The sequence below is a fragment of the Mus musculus genome, chromosome 5, assembly GCF_000001635.26.
Source record: "Mus musculus strain C57BL/6J chromosome 5, GRCm38.p6 C57BL/6J".
Lineage (NCBI taxonomy): Eukaryota > Metazoa > Chordata > Mammalia > Rodentia > Muridae > Mus > Mus musculus.
The window spans coordinates 147,558,644-147,578,667 of NC_000071.6; the positions used below are offsets into that span (position 1 = coordinate 147,558,644).

The following is a 20,024-nucleotide window of genomic DNA, read 5'->3' on the forward strand; positions in this document are numbered from 1 at the left end:
CCTTTAATTTAGTCAGAAGATCTCTTCCTAGAAGCGGTGTGGGACACTCAGGAATGACCAAGAAGGAATGACTCACTTGGCCTTTCCCCAGATCTACAATGCATGCAGTGGTCCAGGGGTATTGTTTCTGACCAGTGGCTCCAATCACTATGGTTCTTTTATTTTTTTAATTTTCTCAGTGGATGTTTCAACACAGAATGTTCTGCCCCTGTGTCAATTAAAAAGTCCATGGGAGTCTCTTCCACCATCAGGGTTACCCTAGGCTTGGGGAGGGGGTCAGAGCCCCATCTCCCCTATTCATCATCTTTCAGAGTCAGGACCTTAGGGGCCCTTCCCTTTTTCTTTGGGCATTCTCGTGCCCAATGTCCTTTTTCCTTGCAATAGGCACATTGGTCCTTCTCTAAAATCTTCTGGACAGATCTTCTTCCTTCAGGTCTGGGTTCCTTGTTGCCCAGGTACCCTGTCTGTCTAATCTCTGTTCCTTCCACGTTCCCCTACTACTGCGGCCAAAATCCTGCTTAAATTCCTCTCCTGTCTTCTTTCTCTCTTATTCTCCCTCTGTTTCTCTCTTGTGATACACCTTCTCTGCCTCCTTAACTAAATCTTGTAAAGCCATGGCATATAATCTTTAAAAGCCATAGCAACCGTGGCTTGTTCACCCTCAGAGGTCGGGTTAAAAGGAGTATAGTATCTATAAACTTCTATCAATCTTTCTAGAAAAACAGACGGGGGCTCTGTAAGGTCCTGCATCACTTCTCTTACCTTAGCCAAATTGGTGGGACGTCTCATCGCTCCCTTTAGACTAGAGCCCGGCCAGTAAACTGTCAACCTCTCCTTACCTTGCACCGTGTTGTAGTTCTAATCTGGCCGGTCCAGAGGGAACCCAGTGTTCCAATTGTACAGATCAGCCGATGAGAAAGGCCAATATTGGAGGGTCTGCAGAGACTGCCTGTCTGTGGGCGGGTTGCCCACAGCTCGAAAAGGAAAAGGCAGAAGTGGTGTCAGGAGCTTCATCTGCTGGGGGGACTCTAGGCTTGTCGGCTCCGGGTCCCAGCTGTAGGTCCTCGGTCCTCAGACTGTGCCTTTAGCAATCTCAGAGCCGGGTGCAGGGACTGCTACTTAGGGCAGAAAGCGAGGGCACTGTGCTGAACCCACTCGAGTGCATGGGAGCAGCCGGGGGAGGGCTCTGAGAGGCGCGGGGAAATCCATGGTTTGATTTATGGTGGTGAATTCTGAATGAGGTAAGGCTGTTGATCCGGGTGGGACCCAGGTCTGCTCTGAAAAACAATGACTTTAACTTCAAAGATAAGAGTAAACCAAAAGTCCCCTCCAGTGACCATTTTACATTAAAAGTCAGCCACTCGGAGGTGCAGAAAGTCTGCCAAGGTCCCTTCTTAGTTTCTACTGAAAGATTATGGGCCCTTGATCTAACTTCAGTCCAGTGGTCTAAAGTCAAACTTAGGGGGGTCGTTATAGTCTGCCCCATTGTTTACACCACATAAAACACAAAACAAACACAGAAAACACACATACACACACTGACAAATATCTGAAAACAGACACAAAAAACAAATACACACTGACAAATGCCTGAAAACAGACACAAAAAACAAACACACACTGACAGATGCCTGTTTTCTATCAGACAGACAAAACCAACTCAGAAATGCAGATGGTCAAGGGAGTACACTCGCTGCCCCAGACAGACTCCTGGAGTCCTTCCCCTCGCTCAGGGCATCCCCCAGAGCGAGCAGCAGCCGGTGATTCCAGCATGTCTGCTGTTCACACTCAGTGCCTCATCCCGAGGCAAAGGTCTCCCTTTCTCACGAAATGTCGCGGCTGCAAATTTCAGCACAGAACCTCGCTGGCTTACAGAAATATTTTTGGACAAAAAATTTCACCTCCAAGTGGGTCTTCGGAGACGTGGGTGGTCATGCCAATCCCGGGATGAGCCCCCAAATGAAAGACTCCAAAAGGAGCCCCTCACTCAGGCCTCAGGACAATAGTGGACACCCAAGAACTCACGACAGACCGAGCTTGTTGCAAACCACATGAGGCTTTATTCGGGGAAAGCCAGAGCTCTGGGGACAACTCATATCCCACGCAGGGGTAGTGGAGTCGACCTCAAGGGGAAAGAGTTCCCAGTTTTTATAGGCCCTCAGGGGGGAAAGGAGAAGGGGAAGAGTAGGGAATTTCCAGATCTAAACAATGTCTATTCTCAAGAAATGGGTATGGGAGGGGTACAAGGAAAGAGTCTAATGAAGGTGCAGCAATGGGCACATACCTGGTCAGAACATTGGCAGACACACAGGTTCAAGGAGTGGCCAGAGCATTGTGCACCTCTATTTTTCTAAATCAGTGAAGTAGTTTTGCTAACACTGACATCTATCTTGCCAATTTCAGGGCTTCTGTGTCCTTTTACATTCTGCCAGGATCTTTCGTGTGTGTGTGTGTGTGTGTGTGTGTGTGTGTGTGTGTGTGTGTGTGTGTACCTCATGGGTGCCTGGTACATGAGAAGGCCAAGAGAAGAGATAGGGGGCCCTGGAACTGGAATTTCAGACTCTGAAGTCACTGCACCGGCAACTGGGTCCTCTGCAAGAACAGCAAGTATAGCTGTTGCCCACTAAGCCTTTCTCTAGTAAAACAATCCCTTTCATCCCGTTGCTTCTGCTCCTGGAGAATCCCATTGCATCGCCCGATATGAGTTTGCTTTTCATTGACCGTGTGCAGGCAGCATCTCGTGGCCTGGGCAGCCTCTGGGTGGGACCCCTGGGGTGTTGTGTGCCCTTGCTCTAGTATGGCTTGCTATCATCTTTGAGCCATGCTTGATAACTGGTATTTAGTAAGCCATCCCAGGATTCAGTGTCCCCACCCTACCCAGAGGCACACCTAGGACCCCCTCCCACCCCTTTGACCCCACTTACAAATAAACAAAAAACAAAAAGAACAAAATACAAAACTTGGTTTTGAAAGTTAATTTTATTAAATGAAGATAATATGTGAAATACATTCATCATGACTAGAAAGGTGAGGCCAGACCATGTCTTAGTTCTGTCTGTAGCATATAATCTTGACTCATATAAAAGTAACTTCAAAATTCCAGTTTCTTTAAATAGTTATGCACAAAACATACAGATACACACACACAAACACGTACAGTTCCTGCCACCGTGGGTCAAGGGTGCCCTGCCCTCTCCCTGCACTGAGTCCCGTGCAACAGGCTTTGAACAGCACTGCCCCCTGACAGTCCATCTCAGGCTAATGCAGACTTGCCTGACCTTCAGCTCCCTAGTCACACACTGGCGATCTCACACACTGGGAGAAATGTCTGTTCTTCCTCAGTGCCATCTACTTGGGCCTTGAATGGCAAACGGTTTGAATGCCACTGTCCAGGCTCTTAGCATCCAATCATGTTCTTGGTGATCAGGCCCAGTGCACCTAGGTATGTCTGTCGTTAGAAGTTTCCATTTTTCTTCCTACCCTAAAAACTCAGAAGGAACCGTCTTCCTTCTTTTTTTCTTTCTTTCCTTTCTTTCCTTTTTTTTTTTTTTTCCTGGCTGATCAACTTTCATAGGCTCCAAAGCTAAGTCTTTAAGCAGAACCAGAGAATCCCGATAGCTTTTCTTTACTTTTGTGGGAAAGGGACATTTACTAAAGTCTCTTAATGATCACGAATTAGATTATTAAAATCGGAATAATACAGGACCATCTATGGTCTTCCCCCACCCCCCAATTGCTGGATATCTGGATGAGAAACCTCAGGCTGCTGTTCTCATCCGTTTCTCTGGTAGCCTCTGTCTCATCGCCTGACTTACACACTGCAGCCGACAAGAGCTTTTGCGAATGGACAAAGATGTCTTTGGCCAGCCCTACCTGATTTTCTTTTTCTCCAGTGTGGCTAGAAGCCCTTTCCTACTTGTCTAGTCCTGGCTGGTGAGTGCACCAAGAGCCACAGTGGGCTGCAGGCTGTCTCAGTGGGGATTGCACTGGGCCTCCAGTCTCATCAGACAGAAAACCTTAAGGATGGGGTACACAGGGGAGCAGGTACCCATGATGCTGGCCCGGTCAGAGAATTAAGTGGCTAGCATGCTCTGCTCTCCCAAAGCAGCTATTCATCGTCTGCCCAGCTGTGACCGGCTCCGGCAGGTGTGCACGACCTAAGCACACAGACCATAATTTGCACATACAACTTCTAAGAGAGCCATTTTAGAGACCCAGGGCTCATCTCTAGACCCCAAAGAGCGGGCACCCTTTTCTACCCTGTCTTCCCATGTCTACCCTGTTGCCATCGTCATTAGACCCCAGACAAGGTATGAAACAGATGAAAATAAGATGGTTTTTTTTTTTTCCTTTTGATGGCTCATTGACTAATATCCTGAGTCCTAGCTGGAGAGGGAGCTTGCATAAATTACACATCACCTGCTGTGCCAAGGAGCATAAAGTGCTTAATAAATATGGGCTGATACTCTTTAGCTCCTCTCAGACTGCCTTGGGATGGTGAAATCCATGATGAAGTAAAGAGAAGCCAGTGAGGTCCCAACTTTGGGTGAGTAGTTTAGTAACTATAGCTGGGACAACCACTCTGCCTCTCTGGGTCTTGGTCCAACCAGCCCGATTTGGGTACAGAGAAACCCCTTTTCTAGACCATGACTCTTAACTCGCCCCAGTTATATTCATTGGATATATAAAACAGGATAATGCATAAGTGTCTTGTCTATATATTAATACTTGAGATAAAACCTGTTTAAAATGTGGCTTTTGAGCCCATCAGTAGGCAACCTTACTAGGCCAAACTGGACCACTTAACTCCCCGTGAGCAGTATGCGAAGGTCAGGCCTGCAAGCTTGGGTATGACCTCAATGCATCTCACTAGAGGAACTGATGATGGCTCTGGCCTCAGAAGCCAAGCGCCACCCCCACTGACACATGTTAAATATGCTTTGGATGGTAAACAGACAACAGAAGACTCCCGGGAAAAGATTTAAGATTAACTGTGGTTCCCGAGAACATGTGCCCTGGTCTAGGAAACGTCCCTCATGTTCTGCTCTGATACCTCTTGGAAGGGGGCCCGAAACAGCGGAGGCCAGGAGTGAGAAGTCACTGAAGTGGCATAGCGGAGCCCCCTCCTGCACGGGCTCCACAGGACGGACGCATCCCAAAGCCTTTTCCTGTGCCTCCTGTTTGCTCTGTTCTCCCTTTCCTCCATAAGAGAGACAGAGCAGGTCAGTGCATGCAGCCATGAGCTAATGGGCTTACTGCCTCTAGTCCCACAGCTGCAGGGAGGGTGGGTGGGGCCATGGCCGGTGGGCGGGGCGGTCGCCAGAGGCACCTGCTCCTTCCTGTCCAGGTTACCCTGAGGCTTTGCGGGGGGGATTTCTCTAACAATAGTATTCTTCACACGTCACTAACTGGGGTTACATTCTTGTTAGTCAAAACAGCAACAACAAACAAAACAAAAAACAAAAAAGCACGATTAAAGGTCACGAAAAGCAGCTGGCTCCTGTGGAGCGGAATAGGTGTAAACTCATAGATGTATAATACTGTCAGGGGCTGGTTGTCGGGGCTGGTGAGAAGCTTTAGGCGGGCGGGGAGGAGTACAACACCACGGAGTTGTAGTCTGGGGGTGGAGAACAGCAGGACTCCTTTCCCAGCTCAGATTCATCGTCCTGCACGGGCCTGATGTGGCCACAGCTGGAGAAGCAGAAGCTGGGCCTCGGCAGATCGGAAAGTCCCGCCTCCTTGCTTTTACTCGCTATTCTCAAGCTAAAGAGAAAGAGAAACAGTCCATCAAACGCCTCCCTGATGTTTTCTGGGCAAAGACTAATGACTGCCTAAGCGGGTCACCTGTCCTTACCTGATCTAGAATCCCTCCTGTCCCTAGTCAAACGTTCTTTGTTTGGAATATATACACTACCTCGGTGCGGCTGGGTGGAACCAGCATGCCTGTGGCCAGGAGTGGAGTGTTTGAGGAGATGGGATTCTCACTGGAAACAAGACTTGGGAATAGCCCCGGCCTATTCTTGAATCAGGTAGCTCCTGTGATCAGCTAAATCGGAGGTGGGGTGGGGTGGAGTGGGGTGGGGGGGCTGCCTGCCCTTCCCCCAATATCATGTCAAATCCTGGTAGCCTGAGAGCAACTCTGCAATTAAGCTGAGGTTTAAAGAGGAGGAGCTCGTTCTGATTTAGCCAGGTGGACTCCAATGCAGTAGGCACACAAATGGCAGTCATAACCAACCAGAGACAGGGCTTGAGGACAGCCCAAACTGAGGACAGCAGGAAGCCACAGACACCGTGAGAGGCAGATAGATCACTTCCCACCAAGCCTCCGAAGGGCGTGCGTCCCTGCCAACACCTTTACTTTGGACTTCTGGCCTGTAGAAATAAATTCCTCCTTCTAGTCACATCCGTGGTTAGTGGTCTCAGGAAATAGACCGTGGCACAGTTATTACAGGCAGCACCTGAGCGCAGCAGGGTCTAGGAGACTGTTGTTCTCGGGTACCATACGTTACATGAGCCCAAGATGGACACAGGAGGGAGAAAGGCATCTCCTAGCCTGTAATATTGGGTTAGAATCACTAGATTAGTGAGAGCTGGGATGGAGAGAAATCCATGAGCCACATGGGGTAGACCAGCCTGGACAGGCCTGGCTCTGGTCTTAATCTTTAATTGCAGGGTAGAGGATATAAATTAGGGTTTATCTTTTCCTCATCAAAGAGCAAGTTAAAAAAAACAAAACAAAACCAAAAACAACAACAAAAACCCACTCTTTTCCTCCCACACACTCCTTAATAAGATACAAAAGATTGGCTAGCTACCCTTTCCTTTGTGGAGATTGGGGTCCATTAATTTGGAACTTCAACACCAAGGCCTACTTCTGAGACTGCATCACAGGGAAAAGGTAAATGTTTGCCCGGGAGTGCCCGTCTTTCCAGTGGCCTGCTGGAAAGTTTGAGTCCAGTCACAGCTCAATCAACTGCAGCACGTGGGCTGGCCATCTGGTTTGTTGTTGCGTGTATGGGTGTTTTGTTAGCCTGTATCTGTGTGTCCCCCATGTGTGCCTAGTGCTTCCAGACAGCAGAAGAAGGCGTCCCCTGCAAGAGCAGTCAGTGCTCTTCATTGCTAGACCCGAGAGCCAGGCATTTGAGCCAGGAAAGGTAGGTAGGAAGGTAAGTGGCCAGGCTTGGGTGGCCTTCGGCTTAGAGAACCACTGAGGTCATCTCTACCAGTCCACTGTACAGCCGGAGCCCAGCGATTCCGAAATGATGCAGAACGGAAGGAAGAACTGCCTGACGGATCAAGCCGCAGGGGATTGTGGAAACATCTACAAGTGAGACGTGGGTAATGGATGCAGCAGGATGCAGACAATCCTGATTGTAGAAGTTTGAATTCTCAGGGTTACAGACAGGACTGTGTTCCCTTGCTAGCCCAGGGACCAGAAACGGGACGTGTTGTCTCGTGAGTCTGTGGACACGTCCCAAATCGTCCTTCACAGCTGGACACACCTGGCTCCTTTCCATCAAGGCCCCATATTTCTCAGGCTCAGCCTGCCTGTTACACGAAGCCCCAGTCTTCCTTGTCACAGAGCCTGGGGTTCATATGCCTAATATTGTGACCCCTCTTCTCATCCCTGGGTGTGGGGTGGTTGCTTTTCTGCCATGCCTGAACACTAGGAGGCCAGGTAGCCTTAAACACCCACCCACCAAGCATCCCACCGTCCCTGGCATCCTCCTCCCCCACCCCTATCTGGCTTCCTTACTCTATCTTCATGGAGGCCTTGGGCTTGGTCTCAGTCCAGGTGAACCGCTTCAGCAAGGGGGAGCCCAGCAGAGTGCTAGTGTCCAGCTGATAGTCCTGTGGGATGAGGAGAGAAAGATGATTCATTTGCTTGGCCAAGCAGGCTCCACAGTGACTCTGGGAAGACACTGGGAGGCACCACTGAGGTGTGGCCCAGTGCTGCCCTCAGCAAACACAGCCCCCCGCCTGTCAGCACCGTGCCTGTTCCTTGTACTGACATCGGTGAGCTCGTCAGAGACAAAACAGTGCCTGTCGTGGGCAACTTTACCACCCTCCTTCCAGAAGGTGAAGAAAATAAGAAGGAATTGCAGGGTCTGAGGAGATGGCTCAGTGGATTAAGTGCTTACGGGGCACACATGAGAACCTCAGAGTTCTCATAAAAGGCAGGCATTGTGACTCAGGTCTGTCATCCCAGCCCTGGGGGCAGGAGGTGGGGATGGAGACAGGCACGGCCTGGAGCTTGCTGGCCAGCTACTCTAGCTCAACTGTGAGCTCCAGGTTCCTTGAAAGATCCTGTCTTTAAAAACAAACCAATTAATCAACCACAACCCCAGTAAGATGAACAATTGAGAAAGACACCCAACCTTGGCCAATGGATTCCACACATATATTGGGGGGCAGGCACATATGCACAGAGGTGCACACAGCATGCACGTAGACATACACACACATACATGCAATGGAAAATTGCATGTAACTGCTTGGTATTTTCCGTGTGAAATTTTCATGCAAATTATCATATGTTAAATTATCATATATGCAAATTATCATATATGTTAAAACAAAGCTTGGTGTCTGGCTATGAGTATACTATTGCACGTAAGATTTCAAGGAAATTATAGATGTGGTTGAATAATTTTCTCTTGGAGAGTCTCTGGCATCTGCCATGTGTACATATTTTAGATGCACATTTGCATATGCATGTTTGCATATGCATGCTTGCATATGCATATGCCCTATTTGCCATAGTTTCTAGGAGCTGTGGTCCAGTCATCCCCATCATGGAATTTTCCACCTGTCCTTCAGTACTGTTACTGCTGACGTGGAGGGGACTCCACACTTGGTTCCTCCCTCCCTCTGAGGCTCTTCCTGGGCCATTTGAACACCGGTGAGGACCCAGGGCGGCCAAGGTGCTGTCATCGTCTGCCCCACTTTAGGGGTAGCCTAACCCAGAGAAATTCTGAGGTTCACTCAGTGTTATTCCTGGAACTTGAACCACCCTACTGAGCCACAGCACAAAATTTCTAACTACATTATCATGGACTGCATCCTACCACTTACAATGGAGATGCCTTTATATTTTGAAGTCACTGTGACCCTTTATCGTGTGTGTCTATGAGGTTCAGGTCATATTTATCTTTTATGTGTGTGCACTTGCATGTATGTCTGGCACTTAAGACTAGGGCTTCCTGTCTCCTGGAACTAGACTTACAGGTGGCTGTGAGCCCCCATGTGGGTTCTGGGACCTGAACTGGGATCCTCTGAAAGAGCAGCCAGTGCTCTTAACTACTACAGTGTCTCTCCAGGCCCCAGCATTGAGGTTTTTCCTCTTGAATTACGGCACTGTGTTTGTCTCGGGAGCCCACTCCACCCTGTCCAAGGGCCTCTCCATAGCCTTGCTGACAGAAGCTTCTGGTTGGCCAGTTTACTCTGGTGTGCTCTGACCAGTGTGTCTGGGTGGGAACATGGCTGCTCAGCTGCAGAACCTTCCGCTAAAGGGGCCTAGGGCCTCCATGGACTTCTTTCAGACCTCTGCACGGGGTCTCTGTGGTATCACAAGGCCCAGCCGCTTGCACATCTTACATTCTTTTTTTTTTAAAGATTTATTTATTTATTATATGTAAGTACATTGTAGCTGTCTTCAGATATTCCAGAAGAGGAAGTCAGATCTCGTTACGGATGGTTGTGAGCCACCATGTGGTTGCTGGGATTTGAACTCTGGACCTTTGGAAGAGCAGTCGGGTGCTCTTACCCACTGAGCCATCTCACCAGCCCCACATCTTACATTCTTAAAGAAAGAAAGGTGTGTCCTGGATAGCCAGCCTACAAGAGAGCCCCGGAAACATACACAGGGACTACTCCTTCCCCTTCTGGAGAGCTGGTGGGACAGGACTCCTTCAAACTGTGGCATTCTCTTTCACATCAGCTCCTCATGATGAAGTCTGGCTGTCTATTCTTCCCCATCTTGGAACCTTGGCCTCTACTGATCGCTGGTCCTCCCTGGCCAAGCACTGCCTGGGGTGGCTGCTTCGACAGGGGGAGACTTCTGACAGAGAGCACTGTGTCCTTATGATCATGACTTACCTCAAACATGGAGGTGGAGTTCGGTGAAAGCTCCTCAAAGGTTTTGATTCTTTCCAGGCTCATGAATTTGAAAGCGTTTACATATCTGATGGAGACGTAGAAAGAATTATCAAGGTAGGAGAAAAAGGCTCACACCAATGAAATGAACCAGGACATTATAGAACCTGAGTGGACCCATCCACCTAGCAACCAAAATACCAACTGACTCAGACTCGCTCCTTCCTATACTATGACGTTACCTCAGGGTAACGTCACTTCCCCTATGTAGTGCTTCAGTCACTACACACACACACACACACACACAATATATATACATACATATATAAATATATTTACACATACATATATAAATATACACATATATACATACATACATACATATGTATATGTATGTATATATACACACGTGTGTGTGTGTGTGTGTGTGTGTGTTTGTGTGTGTATAGTGTTCAGAAAAACCCTAGAATGGCCCACTCCAGTTTCTTGTGGAATCAAATCATGCCGGTCATAAAGGAGATCTGAGATCTCTCATCTGGCCCGAGTGTCTTAATGGCACAAATAAGAGACAGATACCCCAGGAGGCGACATGACTTCATCTTATCACTTATTGCTATCTACTTCCTAAATGGATATGGAATAACAAAATGTCCTGTTGAGGCTTCATAGCTGACAGAAGTATACAGCTGAGAGGTGGCTCCACCTGGTATATTTTGGCCCGAAACTCCAATTGGGAAGGAAGGCAAATGTTTCTCAGTGACCACCTCCCTGCTTTCACTGACTAGCTACTGGAAAGGCCTGATGGGATGCCCCATGGGATGGCTGCTCATAGGCCAACCTCCTCCTCAGTTAAACCATTGGCCAACAGTCCTACCTACTGGCTGCAGAGCCCAAGCTCTTAGGCTCGATTCCTATTGAGTCTCTGGTTCCACCCTCCACCCCATTACTACCCCAGCCAGGCTTTATCATTTAAAACTGGACAACCGGTCTGCGTCAGCCACTTGGACCAGATGTCGGGTATGAGCTGTAAAGTCAACCTGTCACCTTCACAGTTCTGGGCTGTCTGCTTCAAACCCTGCTACAGAGGACCGTTCATGTTTTCCAACTGCTGCATCTCTATCCTATGCCTTGCCCTTGGTAGCAGACACGAGGTTAAGCCTGAGCCAGGTACCTGCAGGTAACGATACGAGAAGGTTCCCAGGACCATCTAACTGTCCTCAAAGGACCCAGACGACATTAGGAACCTGGACAGAGAGGGTCAGACTTCCTGGGTTGCAAACTCAGCTCTGATATTTGATAGTCACCCATTCTGCTAAGTTCTCATCTCTGTAGTTGACAAGTCCCTATTTGTCAGAGATGTGCTTGGTAGGATGCTTTGCACATCACTGTTGGATGTTTCTGTACTCGAAAGTTGTCGGTATGTACAAGATGCCGGCACAGCACCAGACTGTAGCGTGAGCTTCTATAACCAACAAGTAATTACTCTCACTGACCCGCCCATCTCCCATAACCGTTGGTTCTTTCAGCTTCTGTCCAGTTTCTGCTACAGAAATGCATGGTGTAAAAATTCCTTAGGTGAGGAAAACAAACAAACAAACAAACAAACAAACAAACAGAAAGGAGTGCTGGTTTTGTTTAGTTTTATGTAACTTTTCTTCTTGGCTGTGTTTTTTTCTGAGACACAGTTTCACTATGTAACCCAGGCTGGCTTTAAACTTGTATCCTCCTGCCTCAGCCTCCTGAATTCTGGGATTACAGTCCTGGGCTCCCCACTCTGGGTTAGATTATTCTATGGACTCACATATGTTTAATCACAGTCAATGTCATGAAAATCAGGCTACAGTTCTGAATAAGATAATAAATAAGATAAGAAACACAATATCTTATTTTTCATTCCTTTTTAAGCTTAGGGAAAAAAAGGAAAACCTGCAGCTCCTCCAACTTACAGAATATATATATATATATATATATATAATGTGGCAGAATAGTAACAACGATTGGATTCGGGGGCAGAACAGATGCCCAGTTCTTTCTTTTCTGTTTCTTTCCTCTCCTCCCCCCATACTCCCCCTTCCTCCTTTGTCCCCTCTTCTCTCTGTAATAAAACTAGGCAACAGAATCTCACCTCACATCATCAGAGCTTCCGGAATGAAAATGTGGATCTGCAAAGCCGTCCTTGAAAAGGTCCTCAGAGAAGGTGGGGGTCGAGTATGTGAAGCCACTGTTTCTAGTCAGTATGGCATTGAGGGGGATGTAATCTTTCCCATCCTAGAATACCGAAGGTAAACCTCAGAAGTCAGAAGGTACACCACCGAAGTCTCTCCTGCAAGGACTCGTATATGGGCACACACACACACATGCGTGCACACACATGTCTCACACACACACACACACACACATACACACACACACACCTCATACTTGTCTCTCTCACACACACACTCACATGTCTCTCTCTCACACACACAAACATGTCTCTCATACATACGTCTCTTTCACACACATACACACACACTCATACACAAGTCACTCTCACACACACAGTCACACAAATCTCTCTCACACACATTCTCTCTCTCTCTCTCTCTCTCTCTCTCTCTCTCTCTCTCTCTCACACACACACACACACACACACACACACCACTATTTCATTCTTGATCTTCCCAGTCAGGAACACACTCAGCCTTCGGATCTAGATAAACTTTGCTTTACCTGTTGGACGTTGGCTTGAAGCAGGTCACCAAGTTTCTCCACAAGTTCAGCAAACCGGGGCCTCTCTTTGGGGTCTTTGTGCCAGCAATCCAACATGATTTGGTAGCTGTTGATGAAGAGCACACAGAAGTCGCTGTAGAACATTGGGGTCTATCTGGGCTGCCCTGCACATTACCTGAGGATTGTCGGTTCTCAGTCCAGAGCACACCGTTGATAAGGTGTGTCATGCTTTTCTCTAGCATTAGCACCTAACAGTCTGTGTGGGTCAGGTCCTGCTAGCAGGGGCACACACTATGACAGACTAACCCTCCTGAACTCCTGACCCACCTTTGTTAGACACCAGGACTGAGTCTTATAGAGCAGAGAAGGGGGCTTAGATAGGAAAGGGGTGCTCTGTGTGATTGGGTGTGAAGTGGAGCACCCCTCCTCTCTCAAAGAGGAGGACGGAGTTCCTAAAGCTAAAAACATTCTTGAGTTGTAACGAAGGTTGGCTCCACGTGGCTTCTTTGTAAGCATCGGCGTCTGTAGCATCTCACTCTTCCTTACAGAAAGACCCTCATTTCCTTGGGGGGAATCCTTGCCCTTCTTTGGGAAGGTCCTCAGACTTCCTTAGGTTGGTCCTGAGAGTCTCGGAAGGGATCTTAGACTTCCCTGAGAAGGTTCTGCAATAGACCCTGGTGGTAAAGACACCAGGTCCACCACATTAGCTCCTCGGTATGTGTGCAAGGTCTAGTGCGTGGCTGCTTAGTATTCACCCAGAATTTCAAAGCCCCTATTAGGACAAAGTTGTCTCTCGCCACTAAAGCCAAAACAGGCTGCGCTTCTGGGTTGGAAACACTGGTCTCCATATCACAGAGGCCCAATCTTGTCCTCAGGTTCCTACATCAACGGGTTTTTTGTGCTTGGCTTTTCGTTTTTATTTTAGCAGCATTGGTTTTAGGCTCCCCTTTCAGCCATGTCTACTCCCTGTGTAGAGAGCATGCTGGGGATCCCTACACACACTGCCAAGTGCCCCCAACCCACTCACTACCCCCGAGTTCGTGTTCTCTCTCTCTCTCTGCCAGATAGCAGAAGCCACATTACCTCTTAAGATCCTACATGGATCTCCATTTAAAGTAAGTGTGTACAGGTTACCTGTTTTCTGTGTTTTACTTAAGCAAAAGCATGCCACAGAGGCAGATGGTCAATTAAAAACACAAACAAACAAACAAACAAACAAACAAACAAGCAAACCTTAAGCTAGAATTCATCCTGACCATACTCAAGCTCCATGGTATAAGGCTTCCAAAGTTGGCTGAAAGAACATCAGATATTGACTTCGGAATTCTAAAGCTGGTCGCACGGGGGAAGGAAAGGTGGGATGAGGAAACAGAGAGGGGCCCGAGCCACTGGGTAGGGGACGTATTTCATTCTGCAGAGGCCTTATCTCTGCAACCACAGCCATTGTCATCTCACGTCCTGGATGGGGAAGCAGCCTTCTGGGAGGTGTGCCTAACTGGGCCTTCCCCTCCCTAGTTTCTCCAGGGTAAAAGCAGCAGGGAGACCTGTAATCACCTCTGGATTCCAGGTGTGCTCCCAGCTTGTTCTTTTCTCACTCTATACCCTGACCTGCAAGGCAAGGCAGACACCCGTGTGGGGTGATAGGCATCTGATTGACGGGCACTGGGTTGGGGGCAACTCACTCAGTGCAACATTACAGTTTTATCCACTCACTCAGTAAAGCTGGGGTGGGGTGGGAGTGGGGGGTTCAGGTGCATCCAAGACCAGCTGAGGGGCTTGTGGGAAGAGTCTACAGGCTATTAGCCTAATTTTCCCAGACACACATCACTGTAGCCCAAGCTCAGGTCTTGGGTGTCCAGTAGAGCTGCACTGCATTAGAATATCACTTTCTTGTGATTGGAACAAGGAGGTGACTTCATCCTCTCAATTCTCACATCCCTGCAAACATGGCTGCCTCAGAACAAGGCTGACTGAGAACATGGCTGCCTAAGAAAATGGCTGTCTGAGAACAGGGCTGCCTAAGAACATGGCTGCCTCAGAACATAGCTGCCTCAGAACAAGGCTGACTGAGAACATACATGGCTGACTGAAAACATAGCTGACTGAGAACATGGCTGACTGAGAACATGGCTGACCTGTATCTTCCTTTTGAGGAAATATTTTACAGAGCCATATCTTATTTTTTTAAATTCTGAACTGTACCCTATAGGCTGTTTGGGGCCAATGAGCTACCTGGAAGAGGTTTGTGGAAACACACAAAGGCTTGATAAGCCCAGGGCCTTGCTAATCTTGGGTTTGTTTGAGATAAGATCTCACTAAGTAGCCCTGCCAGGCCTTGAACTCCCTATCGGTTCACCTCAGGCTTCCCAGTGTTGGGATTACAGCATGTGCCTCCACATCTGGCTTTAGAGAATTCTTCAGCCCAAAGTTGAGTAACTGCCTGCTTCTAGAATTATTCTGATAAATTTGAGGGCTGTAAATGGGCCCTGAGTGCTGGACTGCAATTGCTAACTGACTGGCAATGGAGCCTTGGGCGGATTATCATGCGCCTTGCTTTGTCATCTGTAAAATACAGCTGATGGTGGCACGTATTTCACGGGGTTATTGTGAGCAGTAGATACATTAAACTTGTTCAAGGCCTGCTACCTACAAGCACTACTGAGAGTAAGTTAACCCGTATCATTTTATAATAACTGCAATTATTATTACCGTTGGCAACTAAACTTTCTTGTGGTTTTTAGATTATGTGAAAAGCAGGGCATATTAGCTCCACACACCTATTGGCGTACAGAGAACACCCTCTTGGGGAACATGGGATTGGCTTCTGTCTTCTCTGCTCTTTAGCTGGCAGAAGGCATGATGCTGTATTTCTCAGATTTTGGTATTTTTCCGAGGTCAGATTATCATATCTGCCTTACCAACTCCTCAAGATTGTGGGAAGTTTATGTGAAACTATGTCTTGGCAAAAGCATCAGCACAGAGTGACCTCATTCCACCTCTCTTTGCAGGGCCCAAGGATCCCACCAAACCTAAAGCAACTCCTCCTGTAGCCCAGAGGTTCCTGGGTCAGCCTAGCCATTGGACTTCCCTAAAGTACATCAGTGTCTTTCCTGCCTTCAGGTCTGCGTCCATGTCTCTCTCATCCAGTTCCCGGTCTTGCCATTGACCTAGCTTGGTCCTGAGATAGCAAAGGAAAGAAACAGTGACCTTGCCCCTTTGGCCACGCCCACACTTCCTTCTCTGTCCTTCACTCTTCCCCAAGGGCCAGCCCAGGGCTCTGCAGGATCTCATTGTGTGTGGGTGGGGAGGGGAGGCCGCCTGCCAGTTCAGGAAAGGTGGCGCCACCTCAGGGAGGCCCAAGTCCTTGTCAGCAGCTCACCCAAACTGCAAATGTCATCACATTCCTGTTGAGTGCTAAAACGGCACAGTTGCAGGAAATGGTACCCACAAGTGTCAAGCTCGCCCGCCGACAATGGAGAAGCTGCCCGGAGCCTATCTCCTCTCATTCCTAAAGGCACCTCCATAAGCCCATTGGTCAAGAGCTCTCATGGCTTCCCAGCTACCCCACATCTGTCTGTCTACTATCTATCTATCTATCTATCTATCTATCTATCTATCTATCTATCTATCTATCCTATCATTTATTTATAACCTATCTTTCTATCATTTACCTATCTTTCATCTATCTACCTGCTACCTACTTATCTGTCTGTATATCTATCTATCTATCTATCTATCTATCTATCTATCTATCTATCTATCTATCATTTATCATCTTTTTCTATCCTGTATGTATGTATATATGTATGTATGTATCTATCTATCTATCTAATCGATCATCTAATTATATATAAGTTTTTAGCAACAGGTTCTTTTTTGTTTTGTTTTTTTGTTTTTTTTGAGACAAGGTTTCTCTGTATAGCCCTGGCTGTCCTGGAACTCACTTTGTAGACCAGGCTGGCTTCGAACTCAGAAATCCGCCTGCCTCTGCCTCCCAAGTGCTGGGATTAAAGGGATGCACCACCACCACCCAGCGGCAAGAGGTTCTTAAGTAGCTCAGACCAGCCTTGATATTTATACAAAACTGCAAACGACCTTGAATTCTGGATCCTTCTGCTTCCACTTCCAAAGTACTGTGACTACTGGCACAGAATATGCAGTGTTGGGGATGACCCACGAACCTTGTGCATGCTGAGTAAGCACTACTAGAGCAACTGAGCTACATCCCTATCCCTGCGGAGTACAGACAGCATAAAGCAAGCTCCCGGGACTCTGGAGATGGGGAACAGTGCCACAGAGACCTCGTGAGCCTTGACCAGAGGTGGATTGGTTCTCTGGGCGCTCGCTACTCAGTGAACGAGGTCTTGCCTTCAGTTCCTAGGTGCTATTCGTTTTGTCTGGCTTTCTGACTCCAGTTCCCAGCTAATGGCCCCGAAAGGCTCTATGGGTGGGTTAGAGAGGAAACAGGGATGGCTCCAGAGCACTCCCCGCTCAGGATGTCGCTCCAGACATCCTGAGCACAGCAGAGCCCAGTAGGGACTGAGCCAGCATCCCTGAAGAGTGGGGCTGAAAATAAACCCGTGCCCTTACTCACTCCCCACCCCAGGCACCCTGTGCCCCTTACCACGCCCCAGGTCCCTGATGAGCGCTCAGTGGGGGGGTGGGAGGGACACGGAGGTGTGAGCTTACATTTCAGGTGTGGCATACTCCGGGGTTCTCATCCGCATGCCTTCCTTCAGGCGGCTGCAGAAGTCTTCATCCATTTGCACTCCTGGGTATGGAGAACCCCCTACAAGGGATGGTGTGGAAAGACACATTCCTGTTAAGGCTTCTAGTACAAAAGACCATGGGGGCGTGTGTGTGTGTGTGTGTGTGTGTGTGTGTGTGTGTGTGTGTGCACGATGGTGCACTTTCAGTTCTAGCGCTTGGGAGGCAGAAGCAGATGGATCTCTTATGAGTTCAAAGTCAGGGAGGGCTACAAAGAGACCATGAAGGGCAATTTCCCTCCCTTCCTCAAAGTGATGTTTTAGCTGAGAAAGGTCCTACATGACTGTAATCCCAGCTCTTGGGAGAGAGGCTGAGGAAGGGAATTGTTAGTTTGAGGCTAGCATGGGCTATCTAGTGAGCCTATCTTTAAAAAAAAAACCCAAAAATAACTCTACAGTGACATTTTCATGATAAACCTCCAGTGGCTGAGGTAAACCCTGGCACAGGGAGGTGCTTGGCAGGTCCTTCCTGAGGGCACATCCTTGGCTGATTCGTGGCTGTCCCAGTGTCCATATTTGCTTGTTTGGTCAGAGGAAAAGGCAATCTAAAGTATTCCTGTCTTTGCCCCACAAATAACTCTAAGGAAATCTGATCCTTCGACTCTGTGGCCTGAGTTAATAACCTCCCTTTGGAAAACCAATGGACTTGGATCAGGCTACCAACGAACCACTCCTGCCTTTCAGAAAATGGCCTTCATTCTGAGGCTTTAAGAATGAGGGGTTATCACGGGTCTCAGGAATCGAGCCTTGGGCACCCGGGGCAAGGCTGGCTAGGGTGGATGGGGGCTGCTCCAGAGTCTGCAGTGCTGAGGGTACTGTCCTTGCCAGCCTATCTAACAGTGCCTGGTCAGTCCTCTTGTGGGTAGCCTGGGCTAGGTAGGGTGGGTAAGGCATTGCAGGACACTCTGCTCAGCCCTCCAGCCAAGGCCACCCAGCACGTGTTTGCCTGTGCTTTCTAGTAATGGCTACTGATAGGAAGCAGCTGTGAGACGTGCAGGGCTTGGCACCGTGTTACAGCAAGGCCATCAGAGCTACTGTGCGGCTTTCAAGGACTGGAAGCAACAGGTGCCTGTCATCGAAGGCAGGGGAATGCTTTTCACACATTACAGGAACCTAGGGGTGTTACCGCATGCATTTTATTTGCTGGGAAAGGCATCTTTTCTCTCTCTCTCTCTCTCTCTCTCTCTCTCTCTCTCTCTCTCTCTCTCTCTCTCTCTTTCTTCCTTCCTTTCTTTCTTTCTTTCTTTTTATTTTGGCAAAGCCTGAAAGATCCTTGGCTAGTTTTCACACTTGGGGGCGCCTCGCCATCCCTGTGTGCATCTGAAGGAACAGGGCTTTGAGGACGGTTCCTAGAAACCCAGAGTAGATGGGCTGGAGCACTGGCTGCTCTCGCAGAGGTCCTAGGTTCAATTTCCAGCTCCACGTTCATCCAGTTCTAGAGGATCTGATGCCCTCTCCCAGGCTGTATGCTCATGGTGCTCAGACATTACATGTAGGCGCAACACACATGCTCTGGGCATATGTATATGTGTAACACATACACACTGTGTATATGTATATGTATATGTATATGTATATGTATATGGATATGGATATGGATATGGATATGGATATGGATATGTGTATTTACATGTACACACATATATGTACATATATATGTATATGTGTTTACATGTACACATATACATATATATACATACATATGTGCATATGTTGTATATGTATATTTACACCAAAGGCACTAGATCAAAGCCAGCTGCCTCTAACAATGCCTTCTTCTGGTCCAGCTGTGCACATCAGGACCTGCCCTGAGAAGAAACTCTGAGGCAGCAGACACATAGAGGGAAGAAGGGGTGAAGACATGAGAGCTGGCGTTGGAAATATCATAGAAAGGGGCAAAGGATAGACTGACAGACAGCTCTGTCTTTAGAATTCCTGCCACCTGACTCTGCTGAGAATGGTTTAAACCCTCCGTGTGGTATCTGTACATCCAACACTGTGTGAGTTCAAGTGCAGACCTCGAGGTGGGCTGTGTCCACTGCATGCTCTGCATAGCACACAGACGTCTGCTTCTGGGCTGTTCCAGCCTCTCCCTCCTCCACATTTACCTAAGGAGAAGATCTCCCACAGCAACACGCCATAGGACCACACATCGCTCTTGGTGCTGTAGACCTTGTCAAAGATGGATTCAGGAGCCATCCATTTTAGGGGAAGTCGAGTCTGGAAGACAGCAGTGGGGCCTTGAGCATGCTAACAAAAGTGATGTCCACACCCAGGGCCCGGGGGTCCCCTTCCACTGAACACTTCAGAAGAACCAGAACACCTGCAGTTTCCTACACCGGAGAAAAGCATAGAGCTAGCTCGTGGTCATCCTCCAGCCTCTGGAGAGCAGGCATGGCAAGTAGACTTCTCTGTTGCACCTAGAAGGTCCTGGTTCCATGGTTCTTAAAG

At 48.2% G+C, this 20,024-nt stretch overlaps 1 protein-coding gene across 1 annotated transcript in view; it reads right to left on the reverse strand.

Annotated features, from left to right (window-relative positions):
- Positions 1-2,960: 2,960 nt before the first annotated feature.
- Positions 2,961-20,024, reverse strand: part of Flt1 (FMS-like tyrosine kinase 1) — a 164,835-nt gene continuing 147,771 nt past the window's right edge. The window contains exons 24-30 of the mRNA NM_010228.4: positions 19,682-19,793; positions 17,497-17,596; positions 12,808-12,913; positions 12,221-12,363; positions 10,099-10,183; positions 7,757-7,851; positions 2,961-5,763 (exon numbers count right to left, since the gene is read on the reverse strand). Coding sequence (NP_034358.2) covers positions 5,577-5,763; positions 7,757-7,851; positions 10,099-10,183; positions 12,221-12,363; positions 12,808-12,913; positions 17,497-17,596; positions 19,682-19,793 — 828 coding nt within the window. The 3' untranslated portion in view covers positions 2,961-5,576. The remainder of the gene's footprint in view (positions 5,764-7,756; positions 7,852-10,098; positions 10,184-12,220; positions 12,364-12,807; positions 12,914-17,496; positions 17,597-19,681; positions 19,794-20,024) is intronic.